The sequence below is a fragment of the Gasterosteus aculeatus genome, chromosome 20 (assembly GCF_964276395.1).
Source record: "Gasterosteus aculeatus chromosome 20, fGasAcu3.hap1.1, whole genome shotgun sequence".
Taxonomy (NCBI): domain Eukaryota; kingdom Metazoa; phylum Chordata; class Actinopteri; order Perciformes; family Gasterosteidae; genus Gasterosteus; species Gasterosteus aculeatus.
The window spans coordinates 18455359-18478600 of NC_135707.1; the positions used below are offsets into that span (position 1 = coordinate 18455359).

Consider the following 23242-nt stretch of genomic DNA (forward strand, 5'->3'; position numbering starts at 1 on the left):
ATGTAGAAAGTACCGGAGTAACGGTACTTTCTCAAGTATCTTTGAGAGGAAGGGAAGATTAGAGACAGGGTTCAGGTCTTACAGTTTTTATTTTCCAATCCAATTTATCTGGATTCAAAAATCAACAAACCACAACAATGAATGTTATTGTGCAGTTTGTGAACAAAAAAACCCCAATGATTTATACTATTTTATTTGTATTCATTGAGTTCATTGAGCATTTCCTATTTGTTTTACATCCATGTGTTGCATAATGCTGGATTCATCCTCGACAAAATAATAAAGAATATTCTGTCAGTAGGTAATTAGAAAGCTGGTTTCGTCATAATAATCCCCTTATCACTGTGACCTTAATAAATAGTCCAGTCGATTTTACACCCTGTAAAAATGACAATTTCTTCTAATTATGGATTTTATAAAAAAAAAAAAACTATTCATATCCATTGCAATCATCATTCATTATTGGTTGGGAGGATTGGGCTTTTTTAAAGGAAGACATTGTGACATCGGGAAAGATACAAGGTAAAATATCAAGTTATTGAGTGAGGGCTCAGTGGTGTCGGAGTAACGTCGACTTGAGCGGAGAACAAAGTCCTCTCCCTCTGTGTGTGTCGTTATCTGTGCCTTTTTTTTGTTGAGAAAGAAGGCCGCATGTGCTACAGCTCTGTTAGCACGGTTATCTATGACCCACTGGAACGCCATCTCGCCGCTGACATGTTGAGATCCATTGTGAAGCAAACCACGTCCCTTCTCAATTCTCACACTCTGTGATCTGTTTCTTTCCTGCTTTGACCAACCAAAATCTATGTTTTGAAAAAAGAACCATGTAGATGAGAAGATGTTGCACAGTCAAACATCTAAACAGAACTGCTGACTCTGCAATCATTCCTAGGCTCATTTAGTATATGTAAACCTGTGGATTCATTGATTTGGACTGCTTCGCTGCTGTTAGAAAGGCTCGCATCTGTTCTGGCCTGATGCAGAGTCCAGGCATGCGCAGGTTCTCACGAAGGGGAACTTCTGCCTAACTGACCTTTCGCTAAGCCCCCCTCCTGCTGCTACTCCGACATGCTGTCGGAGCTGCATGTTGTCACCATCTGCACTCACTGAATAAATATTGTCTGACTGAGGGAAAGGTAGTTTGTCTCTGAAGAAGCAATTTTAGAAATTGCAATAACCTTTGGTTTGTAATCACTTGACAACTAAGGTGCTTTTTAACAGCAGTAATCCTGTTTCTAGGTTATTATAGAAAAACAATTTACCCTCAAAGTCAATAGCCACAACCACAAACATTATAACAGGCAAGTTTCCATTTATAAATGTGAACAGGTACCAGCAGAAACATGTTTATTTTATCAGAAGCATAGAACCGTCTCTGTATCAACAATCTATGTATTAACAACTATCTTCAGTAGCAAGTGTCCCTGTGGCATCTACTGTGAAGGGACTTTTTAATCTGTGCAGTCCATCTTTGTTCTGGCTTTCCTTTGGATAATCTCATTTAAAAAATACGGGGAAAAAAACTCACTTTCAGTCTTGCAGGTTACAAAAACTCGCCTTCTGGAAGAGGTTTAAATATAAATGTCTACGTAAGAGTTTGCTACCTTTCTCCATTTTTCTCGCCCCACCAGTTCATTTCTGATTTGGCTCATGTGAGCGATCTGCCCCAAATGCTTTCATTGCTTGAGAGGTGTCATGACGTCCATCCCGAGCCAACACTGATCAATAAGACCCCCCTCCTGTGGCCCATGGTTTGTCTCTAAATGTCTTCAGAGCCAGTAAGCAACAGCCTGTCAAAATAATGATAATAATAAAAACCCTGTGTCAATACGCTATAAAATAATTGGCGGCGTTGATTAGTGGATGCGTAAACATGACAATAACACGCTAACCTGCCCATCCCTGTGAATGTGTGAGGAAAAATGTTTCAGAGATCTCATCATCTCTGTCATTGTGAAAGTTATGGCTGGTTTCATGATAGCCAGCGTTTTAAGTGTGAAACAGGGGCGTCGTTTGGCGGATTATAGGGGGCCTGAATCTATGAACTGTCTGAAAGAATGGATATACATGGTCCAAACAACCCCCCCCACAAACAGCTACCCGCGCAGACATAGCAGTCCCAATGGGGCTGAGAATCGTGGAAACGCTCCCGGCATGAAATGTTTGAATAATGGATCCAATCAAAACATAGTTGAATAAATGAGACCTGGGTCTATCTGCTCTTAATTAATACTCTTACTGGTAATTCTCAATCAGGAAATGCTGTTGTGATTAAATGGTTTAAAAAAGAAATAATCCTCATATTACAAATAAGTTAATTAGTTTATAAATGTGTTCATGTGTTCTTATCTTATCCAGGGACCTTGTGCTGATATTCTAAATGAGCATACTGACAAAAGCAAAACAAAGAAATGGACAAAATAACTTGCGTCACAGCCTTGGTGAAACTTTCAAGGCTACAACAACAATGTTCACCGTCTCACCCAAATAGATCCCCTGCATGAGACCCTCTCGAGGACAGGTTCACTTCTACTCTTTATATCGCCTTTTGTGGATGTGCTCTGCAAACATTATGACAAAACAAAACAAAAATGGCAAAGCATCTTCTGAAAGACCTCTAAACCCGAAGGTTGTTTCATCGACTGGCATCAGCGTGAGGAACAAGTAAGGCTTTTTACATCATTCGAGCTTTTACATTCACAATGTCTTATTAGATAGGGTTCAGCAGGGACACTCTAAAGACAGGCCTACGTTTTGCAGGGATACAGAATATACTAGTGCATTACTGTAAGTGCAAGCTCACATAAGCAGCACTAACCAGGGTTCTGAGTTCTTAAAGTCTAATGCAGTCACGTAATTCACCGTAGAATGTCGGACGATGGCTAACTTGTCAGAGGAGAAAAAAACAATCAATCAATCATGCTTGCATTAAGGGAATCTACCGCTAAATAACATTTTATCTTGAAATACTGACAGAAAATAACAAACAGGTTGGCCGTGTAATGAAAGGACGGCAAACAGAGGTGGATGGGACGGACGTTCTGTCTGGATGGAACTAATGCTTTAAAAATGACCATCACTGCTTCCACTTTGTGCAGCTCTGATTCATATGGCTTTGATTATCTTTCAATGGGAGCTCACCAATAAGTGATGGGTCCTCAGTCATGCCTCACTTCCGCAACTGTAGGAGTTCTAAAGGCTCTAACTAATAGGAATCGTGATTCATTCAGGAAATAGGAGCAAAATAGACGTTTGTTTTTCTACAGCTGCCCTTTTTAACCACTGTACCATGTTAGACTATTACCTTCCTTTGCAAATTACATTCAGTGAAGCTGAACCCAAAATACATCCATTAATGACGACAACATGTGCATACTAAAGCTCTTTATCTTCCCCTCGCAGCATGGGACAATAGATTACATACTCATGAAGCATATTCAATTGCAAATTGATGTCCATGTAAAGCACATAGACAAAGGAACAGAAACAGAGCAACTACAAAGTTAAGGCAGGGGAAGACTGCTGCAGCGTTTCATAAGTGAGGGAGGAGGCAGTGCAGATAAGATCTGTAGTGAAAGGGGATGGGCGGAGAGGGAGCGAAGCCTTGGCTGGAAGGAAGGTGTTGCATAAGTAGCTGTGGTGAGGAAGCCATGTTTGACTTGATCATATTGTTATATTTATGTAAAATGTCAGTATTATTTTGGACCCCAAACATTTTAAAGCTTCTCTTTAAACTCTGTCTCTTCCTCAGACAACATTTTCATCTGTTTCAGGCTTTTTGCTTTGCTAACCCTCACGGAAGCAGCCCCTTTAAGCCAATAATTTATTCTTAACTTATTAAGTATTAACTTACTTGATTAAGTAAACTTAATGTTCTTTGTCATCTGTCCTTTACGGTCACAGACACACACACACACACACACACACACACACACACACACACACACACAAATACACACCGGACAAAATGAAACAATTCACCGTCGGAAGAGACAATTCCCTTCTGTGTCATTATGTCGTCAATAAATCCATGTGAGACTGAACAACACAGGCTGCAATAGGAAGATGAATTTAAGTATAGACATCCTTCCCCTCAGGTTAAATTGTAATAACTTTACACAAAGGAATCTCCAGCGTCACCAACTGTGAGGCTGATGCCTCCGATGACAAAGTGCACATACGCAGAGACTTTCTGTAAAACAGTCACTATCACAAATCCTTCAAAACCATCTTCGTCATTCACTTGTCTCTATTTTCATTATGACGTCAGTCCTAGAAAATGTAAAGCAACTGACAAGATATGCTGACAAACAGTTGGAGGGTTAAATTCAGTTTTACAACTTCAATTGGGTTTTTGGATTCTCTTGCCCGTCTCGCTGCAGGCAAACATCTGACAGCTGGGCAAATCCATGACTGGGACGTGAGTTCTACTTTCTGATTTTGCATTTCTACAGTGAGAAACTTGTGTCAACGTGTGGCCATGAATGGAGGGTAGTTTAAAATCTTCCTTTGTTGGATTTGATGACGAATCCTTGATTTTTCTGAAAACATTTGTAATAATAACAAAGACGTTTGTTTCCATTAATAATAATGTAATAATAATAATTTATTTATATAGCACCTTACATGCATATAAATTATACAAAATCTTTATAAGTGAAAAGACAAAGAGGGGTCAGATGTATGAGGTAAAAACACAGTTAGATTTTCACTGAATTCATTGTATGAATCACTGGAAAGGAAGTCGTTCCATGCAAAGGATTCAACACTAGCGGGACGATCACCTCTGTTGGTTCATTCAGACAGCAGATTTTGATCTTCTAAATCAAGAACTATGGACACGGCCGCGGCGAATCGATCAGACTGTCCCGAGGTGAGGGTCCCCGTCCCTCTCTTCTTCACCATTGGTGTGGTGAGCCTGGCCGAGAACCTGCTGGTGGTGGTGGCCGTCATACGGAACAGGAACCTCCACTCGCCCATGTACTGCTTCATCTGCAGCCTGGCGGCCTTCAACACCATCGCCAGCCTCACCAAGACCTGGGAGAACCTGATGATCGTGTTTGCCAACATAGGACTCCTGGAGAAGAAAGGTCCATCTGAGACGAACGTGGACGACGTGTTGGACTCCCTGCTGTGTATGTCGTTTGTGGGCTCCATTGTCAGTTTCCTGGCTATTGCCGCGGACCGGTACGTTGGCAGTACAGACATGATTTAAATGAATATTTGGAGTGTTTTTTAAGCTATTGCCGTGCCGTTAAAGGAAGGATTGGATTTAAATCTGATGGGATGAATGTTTTCCCCTCTAGCAGAGTAATCCACCAGAGTCCCAGTATCAGACGAATCTCCAAGCTATTTGCTTCCATTTAAAATAAATGGAATAAATGTGAAGGAGGCTGAACCAGGGTGGGTTTACTGAAGGCTTTAAAAAAAAGTTAAAATATTTATTTGATCTGTTCACTGCTGAGTTGGCTGTTTTGAACTGTCTCTGGTATGTGGACCCTGTAACCAATTATTCTCTGCTCTTTAAATTCAAAGTCTCAACTACGACTCTGAAAATTTTTGAAACGTCTGAGCTTTTTTCTGGGCTCATAGATCCACAGCTCATTAAAAACCCACTGCTCTTCCTATTACTGCTACGGTTACACTTTTTCACACCACGATTCAGCCCAGTTCAGCATAGTATCACATCGTGAAGTTACATTTATTTTAGATAAAAATTCTGCCAACTTACATTTGTAGCTCACATTACATTACATGTCATTTAGCTGACGCTTTTATCCAAAGTGCATTTACCAAATATGACATTGCTGTGATGCTCACAGTGATACGGTATTAGTTATGAATAAAAATACAATTCTAAAAAAATATGTTGTAGTAATTTAATTAATTTTTCTGTTTCCTACAGTTATTATTGCTTACCAAACACAACAAAGACACTTTTGTTGTGGTATTTGTTAAAAATGTTTGTGGGTACATTGCTGTTCAATGGGACTAATGACCGGGGGGGAAACGACGGCATCGCCGGGTTTCCCAAATAAAGAGTTACAATCGAGAGCAGTTTGTTCTCTCACTGTATTTAAAAACATGACAGTAGTGGTTACAAATAACTTTGGTTCTGTCAACTCGCCGTGTGGAATGTATTTCAAATGAAAATGTCCACAAAAGAGTTTGCCACCTTTCTCCATTTCTCTGTTTCGGTTCATACAAGCAGTTTAATGCCGTCAAGGGTTTGGTACCTTTTGTACGACCTGCAGCCCTGGATGTGTAGCTCCATACAGCTGAGGGGAATTGCAGAGTCAGGTGATCTCTGTGGGTTTTATTCATTGATTACCTGAGCAAGTGCAACTGAAATTAAAATTATTATATATTTTTTAACTATTGATTTCCATTTAATTATATTTTTGTAGTTTCTACCTGCCGCCCCATAGTTTATCATGAATTCAATCGAACACCGCTCAGTTATCCGTGTAGCTGGAGACCCTATTTTGATACAGCAAATCAAATCTTGCATCACGTGTTAAATCAGAGCTTAGCTGGCTTTCATAAAAATGCTCACATGACAGAAACGTTTTCTTTTCCACCTCCAGTTACATCAGCATCTTCCACGCGCTTCGCTACCACAACATCATGACGATGCGGCGCACAAGGGCCGTCTTGGGAGTCATCTGGACGCTATGCGGCGTGTCCGCCGTGCTTATGGTGAGGTTCTTCGACTCCAACTTCATCATGATCTGCTTCGTCGTCTTCTTCGTCGTCTCCCTGGCGATCATCTGCTTCCTTTACGTATACATGTTCATGCTGGCGCGCATCCACGCGAGGAAGATCGCGGCTCTGCCCGCCAGCAATGGTGGCCGGCGGCGGCGGCGGCGGTGGGGCAGCGGCATGAGAGGGGCCTTGACACTCACCATTCTGTTTGGGGCGTTCGTAGTGTGTTGGGCGCCATTTTTTCTTCATCTCATCATCATCATGTTGTGCCCAACGAACCCGTATTGTGAGTGTTATCGCTCGCTGTTCCAGCTGCACGTGGTGCTGCTGATGAGCCACGCCTTCATCGACCCGGCCATCTACGCCTTCCGCAGCGTCGAGCTCAGACACACCTTCAGGAAGATGCTGCTGTGTTCAGACTGGAAGAGATGCTCATAGAGAGGATCTGTTGATTTAAAGGGTTGCCCTTTACTTAGATACTGCGGCGTATTGCATATATTAACACCTGGGGACAAAAAATACAAACATCCAACGTACAGGTTTTCTACAGCAAAACCACTTGGCATTTGGAGGTAAATCAAGCTTCCTGAAACCCGAGGATTTAGTGTCCCTGGAGCTGGAATGTAATTTGTATTTGTTTTCATTCACCTGGGTTATGGATAGAACGGATTCATCTGAAAGAAATATGACGTCACGTGAGGGCTGGGGGAAAGCAAATGAGTCGGGGTTTGGAAGTTAATGCAAGGTGGTCTGCTGAACATCACGATCAAAAAGCGTCGCCAGAACTGTGCACCTCTGACCTGCCTTCGTTTATCGGCCTTGCTAGCTGTGTAACTATCGATCCCTCGCTCCATCCGTCCGTCTCAGGACCTGGATGCGATCCTCTTATTTACTTCCCCTCGTGCCAAAATGATCCTTCTGCACCACATTCACGAGGCAACATTTCCCAGAGCACCTTGAACCCAAAGGACATTATTTAGTAACAGGGAGCATTTGTAACCTTTTGAATTCTATTATTCAGAGGACCACATTTGACCTCAGCTCCTGGTGCAAACATGAATAGGAAAACAGTTCGACGCTTTCTCTTTCATCTCTTTGCTTTTATTGCAGGCTCACATAAATTCAAAATAAATCCTTTGAAACAACGTGACCCACACTGCATCACCGTTTCAATTAAAGTTCACATTTATATTTGTGCATGCAACGACTTTACCATTAACCTGGAATATGTCAACACAACTATTAAGACGCTCTCGCTGTGTATTAACATGCAGTCAGCATGTCGGCTTCACGCCTGTCCCGTGTCACACTCACTTTCAATGTTTTTGCTTCTTTTTCACTGAAATGAGAACTGTTGATATCTCATGTTGATGGTGGATAAACAGCGAGTAAAATGAAAAACATGTTTTTTCTCAAATAAAACACTTGAAGGGAAAATAATATCATTGTGTTTTAATAAAAGCACATATATGCTCTTGTTTTAATCTCACAGTTACAAACAGCATGTGTGGAAGTGACGTTAAGGCAATTACAACACAACACATCCTTTAACACTGTTTTCTCTTGCTGTCTATATGCATTAAACAATTGCCATTGATCAGTCTCGTGATGCAAATAGCAAATAACATTAAGAAATGATGCAGAACAGCAAATTCAGGCAGACGGATGTGTACGGTGATAAAGATCTTTTAAACTTGTCATTTGGCAGGTAGGCACCACTGACATTACACTTACAGAGAGCACTGCAAAGCTGAATGTACATTCATTATTACAATCTAAGTGTAAACGTCTGACTTTACATTCAGACCAGGGATGCAGTAACAATCAAACATTGGCAGAACAGAGCAGTTATAATTAATATGAAAATACAGACAGATACAGGCACATTCCAACCATAGCGGGATCAGCTTTTTCACTGAGCATTGGCACTAACTATTGCACTAATGCAGCGGCAGGGAGGAGGGGGAGGGGCGTGGGGGGGGAACTGGATGTTGTCCGGCAATGCCATCCAAAAGTTCAGCAGCAGCCGGAATTTACTCATAGATAACAAAAATGCAGTGCCACGGTATTCGGAGAAGTCTATGGAATCATCACATAACAAAAGATGTATTGATCTAATTGATTCTATAAATAAAATGTTTCTGTTGTTTCCTGTCAATGGTTTACACATTCAAAGGGTTTTGTGTTGGAAAGTCTCTGGGGAGAAAATCCACCATCTAGGGTTCTATTTGCCTGATACCCGAGCAGGGGGGTTTGACACCTGTGCCCCAGAGCGTGAGTTTGAAATGACAATTTGATCAACCCTCATATTTGGATTTGTAGACGGGCAGAATTTTCTCAACGTCCGTTTTTTCGAGTTATTCTCAACAGGTGCGTCCCACCTTTTCCAGGCGACACATTGTCGGTCCGGCCCCGCCGCCTGGTGGAGCGCTGGGAAGACGATCAAACAATCTCGAGGAACTAAAAGCCATAACAAGGTTTCCCTATGTGAATACATTTTGGTTTATTTTTGTATTATTTGGATCATTTCCCTTAATTTGTGTCGCGGCTGGTTATTAAGGGAATAGTACGTCCTGCAGTGAGACCAGTTGAGAACCACTGGTCTAGAAGACCTAAGACTTGAATTTTCAACTTCTCATTTTATGACTAACTTGCTAAAAGTGTCCTGGATATTTCTGTCTTTCACAATTGATCAAGAGCCGGCTATGTGCACCATTTTCCAGTGAGCCAACAATACACGGCCTAATTCTACACTCCTTCTACATGCAAGATGCTGTGCGTTTTGTTCAGGTTGCGTGGAGTTGGAAAGGCTACGAGATTCTGCGTTGTTGAACTGAGGCTGCATAAAAACATCTAAAGGCAACGATTACTTTGAAAAGCTTTGGACACGCGAGGATTGAGCTACAGCTCGATGAACAGAGGCCGAGAAAAACATCGCTGAACATGGGCGAGGAAAATCAAAAGAAGAAATCGGTAGATTTGGGAAACTGGAGACTTTCAAGGGCCATAATGGGCGCAGATAATTGGCAAATCAAGGTTATTATCTGGAGATTATTTTGATCCAAACTTGCAGTACCATCTGTTCTCTCCAAAAGTGCTGCTGCCAATGTAGCTGTAACATAATGGGTCAGAAGATATAAAAAAAGGAAGGAATTCAGCTTTAATGCTGGACGCATGGATGCATGGAAAATCTTGTATCCCAGGAAAATATTCCCAAGCTCTTTTATGAAGATATTTATTTATTTATTTATTGCTTAGAGACTTAGAACACGCCCAGTATGAGGAGACTGTGCAGGACACAGATGTGCCAACCGGACTGAACGCACATGGAGCAGCTCGCTCGCACTGCAAAATGTAGGGCAATCACATTCAAGGCGGTATTTCAAATCAAGGACAACATTGGTTTAAAGATTACAAAAACTATCCTTCCTTGCCCTTCTCAGGTTAATGGTTGGGATATTGACACTTAACACTTTTTAAATGATTGTTGTTCATGAAGTAACATCCACCGTGACATCTCATAGTGAACATAATTACAACAATGTAATTCTTAATGCTTGGGACAGTAAAATGATGTTTGTATGAAAGTTTTATTTTTAAATCTCTAGTACACTGTGACCTTGTTGTAATGAGCTCCTCTTACTCTCTTTTATTCAACGCAGGTTTATCTCTGTTTAATGCAGACGACACTTCTCAGAATTCTCTTCGGCGACAGCGTTTTCTTTTATTTCGCGTGATCTGTCTGCATTTGAAGTCACAGCTGACACTGACTCGTGGGAAATCATGTGAGGCAACTTTCTATTTGATTCCTCTGAGAACTTTCCCCATTTGTTGCTGTCTTTTTTCCCCCGGGCCTGTGCTGCGCATGGCTAACAAGTATACTAATGGGGAACCTCCGTCTTGTATTTGTTTAAAGCCAAGTGACCAAGGCGACCTCCTCCCCAAGAGGACACTTTTGCTCCTCATACAAAGTCCTTTGCTCTGACGGCTTTGTAATGACGCAGAAAGGTTTACGTTGGAGGGGGGACGGGACACCCGAAGAAGTATTGGTCTTCCGACAGCGACCAAGCGGCAGTATTTGAGGCCATCGTGCACATGCACAGTAGTTGGTAGCAAATAACAGCATTTAGGATTTACCAAAGATGACAACAAGGAAATTATCTCATCAATAAGTGGTGATTTAAAAGAAGATAAGGTCAAGTTAGAACAATCAAGCAAATTGCCGCTAAAACAACAAGATAACAAATTTTTATCTAGAACAAAAACGGTTTTCTGCAAAACACAATCCAGTTGTCACGTTTTTTTTATTCCAATTAATGGAACAAAAAAACTGATGCTTTGTGCACATTGCGTCAACAAGAGAAGACTGTAAGTTAACCTCCCTACAATCAGTGGGAGTCTCCTTTCTTCTTATTGGACAAAAGATATATATATATAAATATGTTTGACCTTACAGTGTAGTAGCTGGAAAGGGTTATGAACAGTTCTCAAACGGAGTATTCTGCTACAGTCGGTTCGGTTCGTCAAACATCGGCCGTCCGAGTCGGCCTCCCTCTCAGTACTTACCCGTCAGAGCGCAGATGTTGGTGCAAGCATTTCTCAGGCTGTAACAACAGATGATCTCTTTAAAAGTCTTCCTCATCTCCTGACTCCTGAACGCATATATCAGTGGGTCAATCACGGAGTTGCACATGATGAGGATGAGGTACATGTTGAAGTGGGACATGAAGCACACGCAGTAGAGGTTCCGCGGGCACGAGATCATTAGAATCAAGTGGAGAAAGAAGGGAGCCCAGCAGACAATGAAGATCCCCAGCAGGATGGTGAGGGTGATGGCCCCCTTCATGCTGGTCCGCTGGTGGATGGAGTTGTAGCCGGGCAGGGCGGCGATACGCTTGACATGGGAGCGCGCCAGCATGAACATGTGGCTGTATAATGAGGCCATGATAACCAGCATGGCGAAGAACATGGAGACAAGGCAAATGATGACCGGGGTGGTGTCTGAGTAGATGATGAAGATGATCCCGCAGCCCGTGCAGAAGGTCCAGATTCCCCCGATGATGCAGCCAGCTCTCCTAACTGTCATGATGTTGTGGTACCTCAGTGCATAGAAGATAGTGACGTACCTGTAGAGGTAGAGTCAAAAAGAAGTGTTGAATGAAGATGATTAAGTTGATTTAAGCTCCTTTGAGTTTTATTTGCATGTGTTTGCTGTTGCACACCAAATAAATATCCCCATGCATCAAATGCAAGATTGTTGTCTCATGGAACACTACGTACGTAAATATACAGTACGCACAAATTGAGACCTCTGGTCTTGGTATTGACTTGGTCTCAAACTCTCCAAGTTTTTGGGATACACCCTAGTCTCTGTTACGACTCAATGCTGCTTATTTATTCATACAACGCCACCTTCCTCCATCATTACCTGTCCACCGCGATGGCCAGCAGGCTACACATGGATGCCACGACAGAGATGCAGATCATGGAGTCAAACACATTGTCCATTTGCCTGATGAAGTGATCCTCCACCACCAGCTGTCTGTTGTTGAGGAGGTAAATGACGATGGTCTCCCAGGCGTTGGACACACTCACCAGCATGTCTGCTACTGCCAGACTGGAACAACCAAAAGAGATTGGTCAGGCTCAGGAAAGTGCACATGAATGCGTAGACATTCATATGCACTGTCCCTGCCCCCCCTGCAAGACAACACATTTGTGTCCCAGCGAAAACCAACAACTTGAAAATGCATGAATGATGAGATGGAAATGCATTTTTAAGCACTTCTGAAATTGCAGAATTGTGTTATCAATTGCACTTGAATCCCAAATACATTGCACAGCAGAACCACTGACCTTACAATATCCCCTCTAACACTACAAAATTACAATTCAGCAGAATACACTGAGGAAACATCCCTTGTCTCTGGATAAGCTGCAGAGGTCAAATGACGATAGCAGGAAGACCTGCCAGGAGAGAGTTACGGTAGTGAAGGCACGAACTTCTGTGTGAATAATGCATCTCAACCTCAGCCTGGCTCTTCTTTGCTTCTCGTTGCCCCCAGCGGCCTGTTTCTAACCGTCCTCGCCGTGAGCTTCACCCCAGCTGATGAAGTTTGCCATTCTTGAGGAAGGTTGCTTGATGTCATCTTACAGTTTACATGCCACAGTTTGTTGAGTGACATTCGAATGAGTTGCCGGTGAGTGGAGAGTCGTCAGTAAAAGCACGTTTTTATGATGTTCTCTGTCACTCTTTGCAGGGATACAATCTAGTTGCCTCAGAGAAATCATTAAAAAACGACATGATTGGAAGCATTATCTAATGTTGACCAACTCCACAGGGAACTCAATGTCTGCTTTGTCCCAGAACCCGCAGCTGGCGTGTCAGCTGAGTCTCTTTGCGTTGGTTTTGAGTAGGGGATTTAACGCTTTACATCATAAGGCTCTCATCCACATAAAGTCACAATTCGCACCAGCGTCTTATGCGTTCCCAATGAAAAGGGTATTTACTCTTCCAAACATTTTCAAGACAGAGCCCCGCGTCCACTTTGTAGACACTCAGCTCATTTGTAGATTTCACTCATAATGTACAAGAAGCTACCAGTAGATAATATTTCATATTCAAATTGAACTTTTCAGCAAAGTTACAAAAATCTTATATAAAACTAATTAATAAGTCTGTATGAGCTCAGCAGGGTACATGAATGCAAAAAGTCTCAAAAAGGCCTGAGGCATGTACTTATATTCCTTCACTTTCAATTTGGGATTAATGACAGTTTCAGAAATTAATGTCTTTCCTCTGGCAACACAAATTTATATTTTTAAGTGAAACAAAGAGGCAGAGAGAATTCATGAGAAATCAGTTTCTTTAAGACTCAGCATGAAGAGTTGACTATTCAATTGTTTTGAGTCAATAAGTTTACCTGCAGACGAAGAAGTACATGGGTGAGTGGAGGTTCTTGTTCTTCACTATAGCAGTGATGACCAGGATGTTCTCCAGCAGCGAGATGATACCCAGGATCAGAAAGACCTGAGGAGAGCAGAACACTGTGTGAGAGAGAAGAATTGGAGGAGTGAAGATACAAAGATTGGCAGGGTGGCCGGAAATGGAGCAGGTTTCCCCCAAACTAACTCTGAGGGACGGCGCGATGGTTAACTCAACGGAACAGAGGGTCACAGGTAAAAAAAAAGACAAGAAATACAAGAAGAACTTCTCCCTGGGGAACAAAGAAAACACGCAAAATAACAGACAAACCGACAATGAGACAAAAGACACACATGGCTTAAACACAAGGTGAGGCTGTTTTCTCTCAATTATTGCCAGAAATCTCCATATCCTCATAAATTATTCATAGCCCGATTTATACCATTTTATTTGAAAAACATGGACAAATTTATCATAAAGTTTATTATTTTTTATGCCTGTTGACAATATTTTCTTATTCATTGAGTGAATCAAAAATACAACATATCTTCTTTTCTAACCTTTGACTAAAGTAAAAAAAGAAAACAATGTCTTTATTCATATGTTCAGATTTTGATTCTGTAAAAGTATGTAAATTACCACATACAACATAACAGAATACCCCGTCTGTAATTTCAACAAAGTTTAGAAAATCCTTATACAAAAATAGTTGCATTTCATGTTTTCATATTTCAATTTTCATGGTAATCGTTATGAGTGTTTCACCTTTAACAAAACAAAAACATTTCCACGTTCAGCACCGTGTGTGTTAATACCTCGATGGCGATGTGGACCTGCTCGCACGCTGCAGGTTTGGAAGTGCCCGTCTTGTCCGGATGAAGTGGGGGCACCGGCGTGTAGTTCTGGTGGTGGTAGGAGTAAGCCAAGGTGAAGTTGCCCAGCAGCAACTCCTCTCGGTAGGAGGACTCATCAGACAGATTCATCCCTGCGGTGGCTGCGTCCAGATCACTGCTGTTCTATTGTGGACGGCATCTCTCACGCAGGCTGCAAAGAAAAATGTGATAAGATTCAGCAGTGTCTTATATCTGGTGGCAAAAATAGGTCAGATTGTATAGAAGTCTATGAGAAAATGACCCTACTTCTCACCTGGTGTATTACATCAGACAACATTGTGAACATGACTTCATGGTGTGAACTCACACACACAAGGGAGCCGGGACCGATGAGTCAGGGCAAAAATCTCACAAAGCGGCAATGTGAACCGTCGCTATGAGACAAAGCACAACTCTTTCGAACAGTCTGTAATGAAGTAAACTCAAGTGCCCAATAATATTAAATTACATGTCATTTAGATGACGCTTTTATCTAAAGCGACTTAATGTTACATTGCTTTTTTAACACATGTCACACAGTGGGAGCAGTGTGCTGCCCGGGGAGCAGTTAGGGGCCGGGTGTCTTTCTCAGGGACACTTTGACATGGGACATGGAGCAACCAGGGTTCAAACCGCCAACCCTGCGGTTCCCGGCGCCAAGTGGTTTCAATAATCGGAGATAATTTCCATGCTCACACATTTCTCTAAATAGAGATTTAAAGAAGTTGTGTTTTTATCCAAGGCACGCGATCGACTGAACGTTCTGTCTCAAGTAGGGTTGCCACCCGTCCCTTAAAATACATAATTGTCCCGTGTTTGAGAATGAAATAGCAACGAAGGGCGTAAGATTGGCTGTTTAAAACCTACCCTCTTTGCTTCCGCCTCCCTAGTGTGTATACACATCTCACTAGTGCGTATACACATCTCCCTAGTGCGTATACACATCTCACTAGTGCGTATACACATCTCACTAGTGTGTATACACATCTCACTAGTATGTATACACATCTCACTAGTGCGTATACACATCTCACTAGTGTGTATACACATCTCACTAGTGTGTATACACATCTAACTAGTGCGTATACACATCTCCCTAGTGCGTATACACATCTAACTAGTGCGTATACACATCTCACTAGTGTGTATACACATCTCACTAGTGCGTATACACATCTCACTAGTGTGTATACACATCTCACTAGTGCGTATACACATCTAACTAGTGCGTATACACATCTAACTAGTGCGTATACACATCTCACTAGTGCGTATACACATCTCACTAGTGCGTATACACATCTAACTAGTGCGTATACACATCTAACTAGTGCGTATACACATCTCACTAGTGTGTATACACATCTCACTAGTGCGTATACACATCTCACTAGTGCGTATACACATCTAACTAGTGCGTATACACATCTCACTAGTGTGTATACACATCTCACTAGTGCGTATACACATCTCACTAGTGCGTATACACATCTAACTAGTGTGTATACACATCTCACTAGTGCGTATACACATCTCACTAGTGCGTATACACATCTCACTAGTGCGTATACACATCTCACTACACACTAGTGAGATTACTTGTGCGCGCGAGAGTGTCTCAACAGTTAAGTCCTAAACGGCCTCTCATACATAACAGTTTATTAAAGTTCTTGGTTGTGAAACACTGCTGACGAGATGTGGTAAGATAAGCAGTGAACTTCAAGCACTTACTGACCCTTTGTGAGACTCAATTACTCACCCCTGTTGCTTTGAATTCTTAAAAATGAACAGTTTTGGTTTATTAAGAAGTGCGCATGTGACTGATAGATGAGATTTTAATTACACGGCATGAGTTGTGTGACTCTTTTTTAAACGGCTTTTTTCAAAACATATTTGCAGTTTGTTAAATGCGACCAACTTTTTACTTTTTTGTAAAGACTTTTTCTCTGTTCACTGTGGTCGGAAGGGCAACACGGGGCGAGTAATTTAAGAAATGAACCGTAATGTTTGGGTGAACCATTCACTTAACTACTAAAGTTGTTTATACGTTTGCACAAGGGGTTAAACAAACATATTTATGTAAAAAAAAAAATCCAAGACAGGAGCTGCTGCTGAACGCTGATTAAAAAAATACATCAAGAGTGGAAAGAAAACACGAAACCATCCAAGTACAAGGTGAGCGATAAACGTTATTCTCCGTTATGCCCTTCATAATCCCTGTTCGGACTGCACTGTTTCATGTGAGCAAAATACAATTATCCAAATCCCATTACAGAGCGGCACAATGAGCTGTACATTAGTAACAGCCATTCACTTCATGGGCAAACGAAAGGCCCATCATGTTTGAGTGGTTAAGGAATGTCACTACTACTGTTTTGTTTGCACTTTCAACACATCTGCGAGAAATATGAATCGTCTCAGCACAGTTGGAGGTTTTCCCTTCACTAATTGAAGCAGAAGTTTGATGCTGTTTTAAAGATGAGAAGCCAATACTCAAACATTTATGTTGGAACTATTAACGATTGCTGATTCATTCAAGTCCCAGCGGCTGTAGCGATTATTTACATGTGGAGGCTTCAACTGACCACAACGTCAACTGCTGGTGATGACACCCAGCAAATAGCTCTGGACTGACATGCCAGACTGACTGATAAATCACCAGTGTATTTTTTGCAGTGATGCACTGATGTTGTTTGAAGTAGTTCCTGTTAATTAGGTCAAAGTTACACGTGTGTTGCGTTTACTTGGTTGTTCTGAGTTGTCACTCAGTTTGATTTTGTTACCCATCATACTTTGTAAATATCTTGAGTGAAATAAAGTCCCTACTTCTCCCACTTCATGCGTACCCTGGTCCCTCACAGTGTATGAGCAGTTTCTCACATCCGTGTATTATATTTCAATTTTCAGTATCATATGATATGCTTCCTTCACATAAAGTCTGTCCTTTTGGAATGAATTGTTTGTCAAACTCTATCTATGGAATTGTTATATGTATAAGCATGCAAGATGCTTTACATCTATCAACTACCACACGTACCCTGAGACATCACAATATCAAAGACAACATGTAGACTTTAGATGGAGGTAGGAATTTAAGATGTAACTCGACAAAGTGTCGTTAAATTGCTGCTTACATACTTTTTTGTTCTTTATTCCATGACTCCTTTAATAGGCGCCAATGAGTCTGATCTTATATTTATTTGAAGTATATGTTTTTACTTATTGTATAGCTATTTAAAAACAACCGTAGCCGAATCCGCATCGGGGAAATCGGTGCCTTTTGTGAGAGACTCGCCCACCCACTTCAGGAGTACAGGGTCCATCTACCTCCTCAACCCTCAGAAATGTTGTCCAGCAGATGACAACAAGAGAATGGGTGTTATTTTGGGCATGCAAACACCATGGCAACACGTCCATGGATAGAAGTTGGACAGCGATGAGTTTACGACTGATTTTAAGATGTGAATCGGGGCTCTAACAGCAGCTCCAGTTCTACGAGGGTGGAAAAGCATGCAATGCATTAGTTGCTGTTAACGACCCTGACACAGATGAGTCATTGAGCATGTGGAAACATTTAGAGAGGAGAAAATATGGGTATTTTAATGTAAAAAGAGAGATCGGACACATATTGGCACATAAGAACAGTTACATTTTATAGTAACATTTTCGAGAGCAACACTGCGGCAGGGCCTGTGCGTAATTTACAAATGTTTGCCCGGGGGCCGATGCTCCTATAATCCATTTATCCTGCGACGGATCAAATAGCAGCTGCAAGTTATGACAGCATGAAAGCATTTCTTTGAAATATTAACCAAAGAAAGCTACAAGGAAGACATACAGATTGTGGTTGTTTTGTTGTAAAACCATGAATACCCACCACTGTGTTGACTTGGGGGGCACTGCTGGATGTACGATATTGTACCGCGTAAAATGTTCCCTCAGTTACAATCAATGTTGCATACTTAAACACCCTGCACTCTTGTTAAACTGTCACAAATCAGAATGGAAGACTTTGATCACAAGAACCAAGAAAAGAAGGATCTTGGAACTGCTATACTGACGCACACTACATAAGAGATATATATATATATAACTCTGCTCTCAGCCCACGCATGCAGACTTTTTATTATGTGAATGAATAGGCTCACTTTAAAAAAAGATCTGTTGCATTCATGAGCCTGAGTTTGTTTCAATGGGAATTCAAGTCCAAAAAGAAAAGTGAACAGAGGACTGTATCCCAGGTGAAGGTTTGTGTGTGATGTTCCCTGCATTATTCATTCAGTGATCAATTATGCAGAGCACAACACATGTTATTACACTAATCACATGGAAATATTAATCACACCAAAGCAACAACTTATGATCGTGGGCTGTTTTCACATCTGCCACAATACAGAATATGAAAGGAAACGAGGTATCTGCTGTACATTTACACAACAAACAGGCATTGTCAAATAATCAGTTAATAGGTATTAAACAAATAGGCCAACGGTATGATGTCCGCGTAGTGTGTCCTATTTTATTTATTATGAACCGTTCACAATAGGAATATTAAAAAGCCCATGAATGACAATGAGCAAATCATCGAGCCGCTGTGAGTGTGATTAGCTGTATTTAGGATTTGTCTCATGACCTCCCATTCTGCATGTAATACTAAGATTCAGCCCCAACTGACTAAACGTAACGATAGATTGCAAGAATAGAAATGGAATAGGATGAATTTATACTTTTACTTTAAAGACATAATGGTATAGAACAAAATAGTTTATACATTTAGAGTTTATGCAATCATTCCATGAAATAGATTCAACACTTTGAATGTCCTAGTCTAGTTTTGCAAAATATGTCATTTATATTTCTAGGTTTTCTAATAATAGAAGCTGATCATTGGTCAGAAGCCACATTTTGTTGGAGTGTCTTTGTGGAGTCATTCTGTGTAACTAGTTAGATCTGAAAAGTGAAGCCTGTGCATAAAATGACTTAAACCCTTTTTTTGAGATTCTTCAAAGAAAATCCAGTATCAACATGGACTAAATACACTATACACAGTGGATCCCAGCTGTGCACTTTATGCTCGACCACTTCACTTCACTCTAACAGGGTCATTTGCTACTAAACACAACACTCTGCCGCTCCCTGATATAAGAAGAATAAAATGTTCCTGCTGGTATCTTTTCAGTTCTGAATGTAAACTTGCCTTTTATAACTTCACGATGGTGGCTCTGGACTCTGAGGGTAACACGTTTTCTATTACAAACAACACAAAACATTAATGCCCTGGAAGTGAAAGAAAGCCAATGTTTCATATTTTGATTTGATTACATGAACGTTTGGAGATGTGTGGTGTTTAGCACTGTCGCCTTATATCCAGAAGGCCTTGGGCTCAAACCGGCCAGGCGGCCGGGGCCTTTCTGTGTGGAGTCTGCGTGGGTTCTCTCTCTGACCAGCATCCAAAAACATGTGCATGTTGGGTTAATTGGTGTCTCTACGTGGCTGGTAGGTGTGAGAATGGGGCAGTGAATGGTTTTCTTTATCAAAGCCCTGTGGTGGACTGTCTACCATTCCAGCCTCCCTGCGACCCTCTGATATACTGTAGAGAAGGTGACTGACTGACATGTAGAAATGTTTTAGCTGCAACTGTGTAAAACGAATCTCTAAAAGTGTTTGTAGACCAATGATTATTGCATATAATAAAAGTGTGCAACATACTACTTTTTTATTAATTATTGTATTTAGTGTATAACTGCAAATTGGGAAGTGTGACTTTGAACACCGCCTCTTGGAAAGGGGACCAAACACTGACCTCAAAATGCAAGATGGCTGCTTTGCACATGAACAATAAAAATTCATGAATGATGTTTCTAAAGACTTGTCTTGTTTGAATCTCATTAAATCAGACATAGACCCATTACTTTCCAACCAACACCTGTGGAAATGTTGCTGTGTTTACTGGCATATCGCGTTGTTATCAACAGGTATCGTTAGCATGGCTGACAACGTTCAATCTTTAGGACACGATTAACTTTTTTTTTAAATGTGACATAATTTCATCAAAACAACTGATAATGTCTTTAAAGTACGATAAGTCACTCATAATTCATTTTAGTTGTTTAACTACAAGTAGTTGATATTGGCATCCTTTGATTTGAAAACTGTACATTTTGTCAGTCACGGGGCATCGTACGCCAGATCTATAAAAGCCTAAATAATTCCATTCTGCACTTTGTAGTCGGCAGTCCAGCTGAATCCCTTTTGTCCGTCAGTATTCTGAAAGCTTACAGTGAAGCGGAGCGTCCGGCTCAGCCTCATATCACTCTGATGTGCGTGGGCACCTCGAAGCAGATCCAACATCTATTGAGCCTCAATCTCATGACGTGACTGTATCCAAAGGCAATGACACGGACGATGGCAAAACAACCATCATTAAAGTTAAGGAACAGCATCATTTTTTTCATATATGTAGGCTAGTTGTCCTTGTCCTGAAAAGGACAAATATTAATCTTTAATTTGAAGAACCACATTGATTGTAAGGAATAATACCATTACTGCGAACAAGTCTCCACTAATCACCACTCAAGGCATCATTGAGCGTTTCTTAATTTGTAGTCGAAGGCTGATTATTTGTACATTGAACAATTTTAATGAAACGTGAAACAACAACAAAATATGACAAAAATATGCCGAGAATAGATTCAGTGGGACTTAAGAGAGCACAAATGGAAATACACATGTAATCTTCCTCATGACATCATCATCTATGGTATTTTCTGATATTAACTGATGACCAGATAGTGATGTGTGTTGTTGGCTGACTGATGGACTAAACTACCTTATTTATCCAATAATATTCTGTTCAAATCCTGCTGAGTCCAGTGAGTCACTGTTTACATGAGCTTTAATAAATTGGCTCGCCACACAGGAAGGGAGACAAGCGTACATATTTACTTGTCACAACAAACACCAAATGAACCAGCTGAAATGAGGCATCTTTTTTTTCTTCCAGCAGGGGATGTTCGTCAGAAACCAAATTCAGGTCAGCGGCTACAAAGGCAGCTACTTGTCTCACACCGAGTGATGCTCACTGCTGCTGCTTTGCCACTCTGGTGACTAATCTGTGAGAAAATGGTATGATATTTTCCTAAGATCATTATCACGGTCACAATCTGACTGATGAGTGTTTCCTGTACAATTGAAGTGGCACATGTAAGATTTTCTTATTTGCAATAAATTAGGGTCTCCCACTTTTCACTGTGTTTCTTATTTTCTCCGTTTCTCTGCAACACGTGAGAGGGTGTGACAACGCATGCTGCACAGTCCATTACAGAGGAAACGTCATTCACAGCTGTGTTGTACCCCGTGTAAACTATCGTCTTTTGGTCCTTAAGATGAAGTGGGGATTCATGCGTTCAAAATAAAATACATACAAATATAGTTGATTGATGAAGCTAATATCGATCTAAATATCACAAAAACCTTGAAAAAAATCACCCACATCATATTCAGCCACATAACTAATTTACTTACGGTAAATTGTGATGATGTCACTATAAACTCGACACACTTCTAGTCAGTCTAGTCAGACAGATGTTCTCTAAAATAACACTTTGAGGACAAAATGAATAAAATGAATGTTGAAATGCAAAGAGACGGTGACATGTCGAGATGAAATCCGTCATGGGAGGGCAGACAGAGATAACGAATGACTCACCTCTCGCAGCAGCTGTGACTGAAAGCTTTCCCACAACTGGCTCAGACGAACTGGAGGCACCTCGGTGGAGCATTGGACCAGAGGGTCTGAGCTGAGTGGAGATAAGATGAGAGAGCGAGAGGGAGGGAGGGATGGAAGGAAGGAGGGAACTGACTGTGGCATCACTGTGCAGCTACTGAGAGCAATTTTTCGCCATCTCCCTCACAGCGGGTGAAAGGAAGCAGCAGGCAAAAAGCGCAGAGCTTCCCCCATGTTGGAAACGAGCTCCATCTTACAAATAATTTAGCTGGACTTCCAGTTGAGCAGATTCACAACCTGCATTACAGCGAGAAACAGAAAGAGCAGCACGAGGATGAGCTGATAATTTGATTATTTTGTTATTTTATTGTTTGTTGGGTTGAACATGAAATTATTTCATACCAATACATTTTCTTAAGTGGAAAGACAAGCTGTTATTGCTGTTGTTCTGGGTGTTTACACACACATATCCTGCAGTAAGAAACCAAAAAGGCTGCTGTGTGACCTTTGAAATTACTGATTTGGACAATAGTCAATTAGCAAAAACTGCTAATTACATCTCACACAGTACAATAATTAGACTTTTAGATAAAAGATCTTCACTTCAAGGTTATTAAAATACTCTTGTTCATTGAATGTTTATTTTGTAACCAGGTGTACTTCTCCTCACTAACATGGATTGAACACACTGTATGAATGAGGATTTGCCCCAGCACAGCTCTCCACTCATACGGCACTAAAAGAGGCTACAATGGCAACAGTGCAGACAGAGCTGCACGTTATAAATAGAAACTATCTTATGAGTTGTGTGAGTGTTCGTATTGTAATTTAACCTCCCAGCATTCTATGAAGCAACTTCTTGTGGATGTGAGCTTCATTTCCTTCTGACATTTTTTACAATGTTAAACATTTTACAAGTCTCCACAATTTTATAGTTTTTTTTATAGTCATTGAGTCATTAACATTGAATTAGGGTTGACTATGAGTGGTACTGTGTGCACTATTAGGGACTTG

General features: G+C 41.1%; 2 protein-coding genes across 3 annotated transcripts; one reads left to right on the forward strand and one right to left on the reverse strand.

The window, feature by feature from the left end:
* Positions 1-2564: 2564 nt before the first annotated feature.
* mc2r (melanocortin 2 receptor) lies at positions 2565-8142 on the forward strand. 2 transcript variants are annotated; one of them, XM_040166023.2, is made up of 4 exons: positions 2565-2664; positions 4383-4420; positions 4803-5187; positions 6588-8142. In XM_040166023.2, exons 3-4 carry the CDS (start codon positions 4835-4837, stop codon positions 7141-7143), a joined length of 909 nt encoding a protein of 302 aa, XP_040021957.1. In that variant the 5' UTR covers positions 2565-2664; positions 4383-4420; positions 4803-4834; the 3' UTR covers positions 7144-8142. The 2 variants fall into 2 exon arrangements, with proteins under 2 accessions (XP_040021957.1, XP_077951715.1); XM_078095589.1 differs by lacking the exons at positions 2565-2664; positions 4383-4420 and having other exon boundaries at positions 4746-5187.
* A 2854-nt stretch (positions 8143-10996) lies between these two features.
* LOC120810970 (melanocortin receptor 5) lies at positions 10997-22345 on the reverse strand. Its single transcript, XM_040166021.2, has 5 exons — positions 22211-22345; positions 14446-14674; positions 13629-13735; positions 12134-12322; positions 10997-11831 (listed from the first exon to the last, which is right to left on the reverse strand). Exons 2-5 carry the CDS (start codon positions 14611-14613, stop codon positions 11261-11263), a joined length of 1035 nt encoding a protein of 344 aa, XP_040021955.1. The 5' UTR covers positions 14614-14674; positions 22211-22345; the 3' UTR covers positions 10997-11260.
* Between the last annotated feature and the right edge of the window lie 897 nt (positions 22346-23242).

Excerpts from the sequence above, each read along its gene's own strand:
- mc2r (XM_040166023.2), top strand. The coding sequence starts at position 4,835 with ATGGACACGGCCGCGGCGAATCGATCAGACTGTCCCGAGGTGAGGGTC. Across the intron at positions 5,188-6,587 it reads CTGGCTATTGCCGCGGACCG|TTACATCAGCATCTTCCACG; the intron begins GTACGTTGGCAG and ends TTCCACCTCCAG.
- LOC120810970 (XM_040166021.2), bottom strand. The coding sequence starts at position 14,613 with ATGAATCTGTCTGATGAGTCCTCCTACCGAGAGGAGTTGCTGCTGGGC. Across the intron at positions 13,736-14,445 it reads AGGTCCACATCGCCATCGAG|GTCTTTCTGATCCTGGGTAT; the intron begins GTATTAACACAC and ends TGCTCTCCTCAG. Across the intron at positions 12,323-13,628 it reads ATGTACTTCTTCGTCTGCAG|TCTGGCAGTAGCAGACATGC; the intron begins GTAAACTTATTG and ends TGGTTGTTCCAG.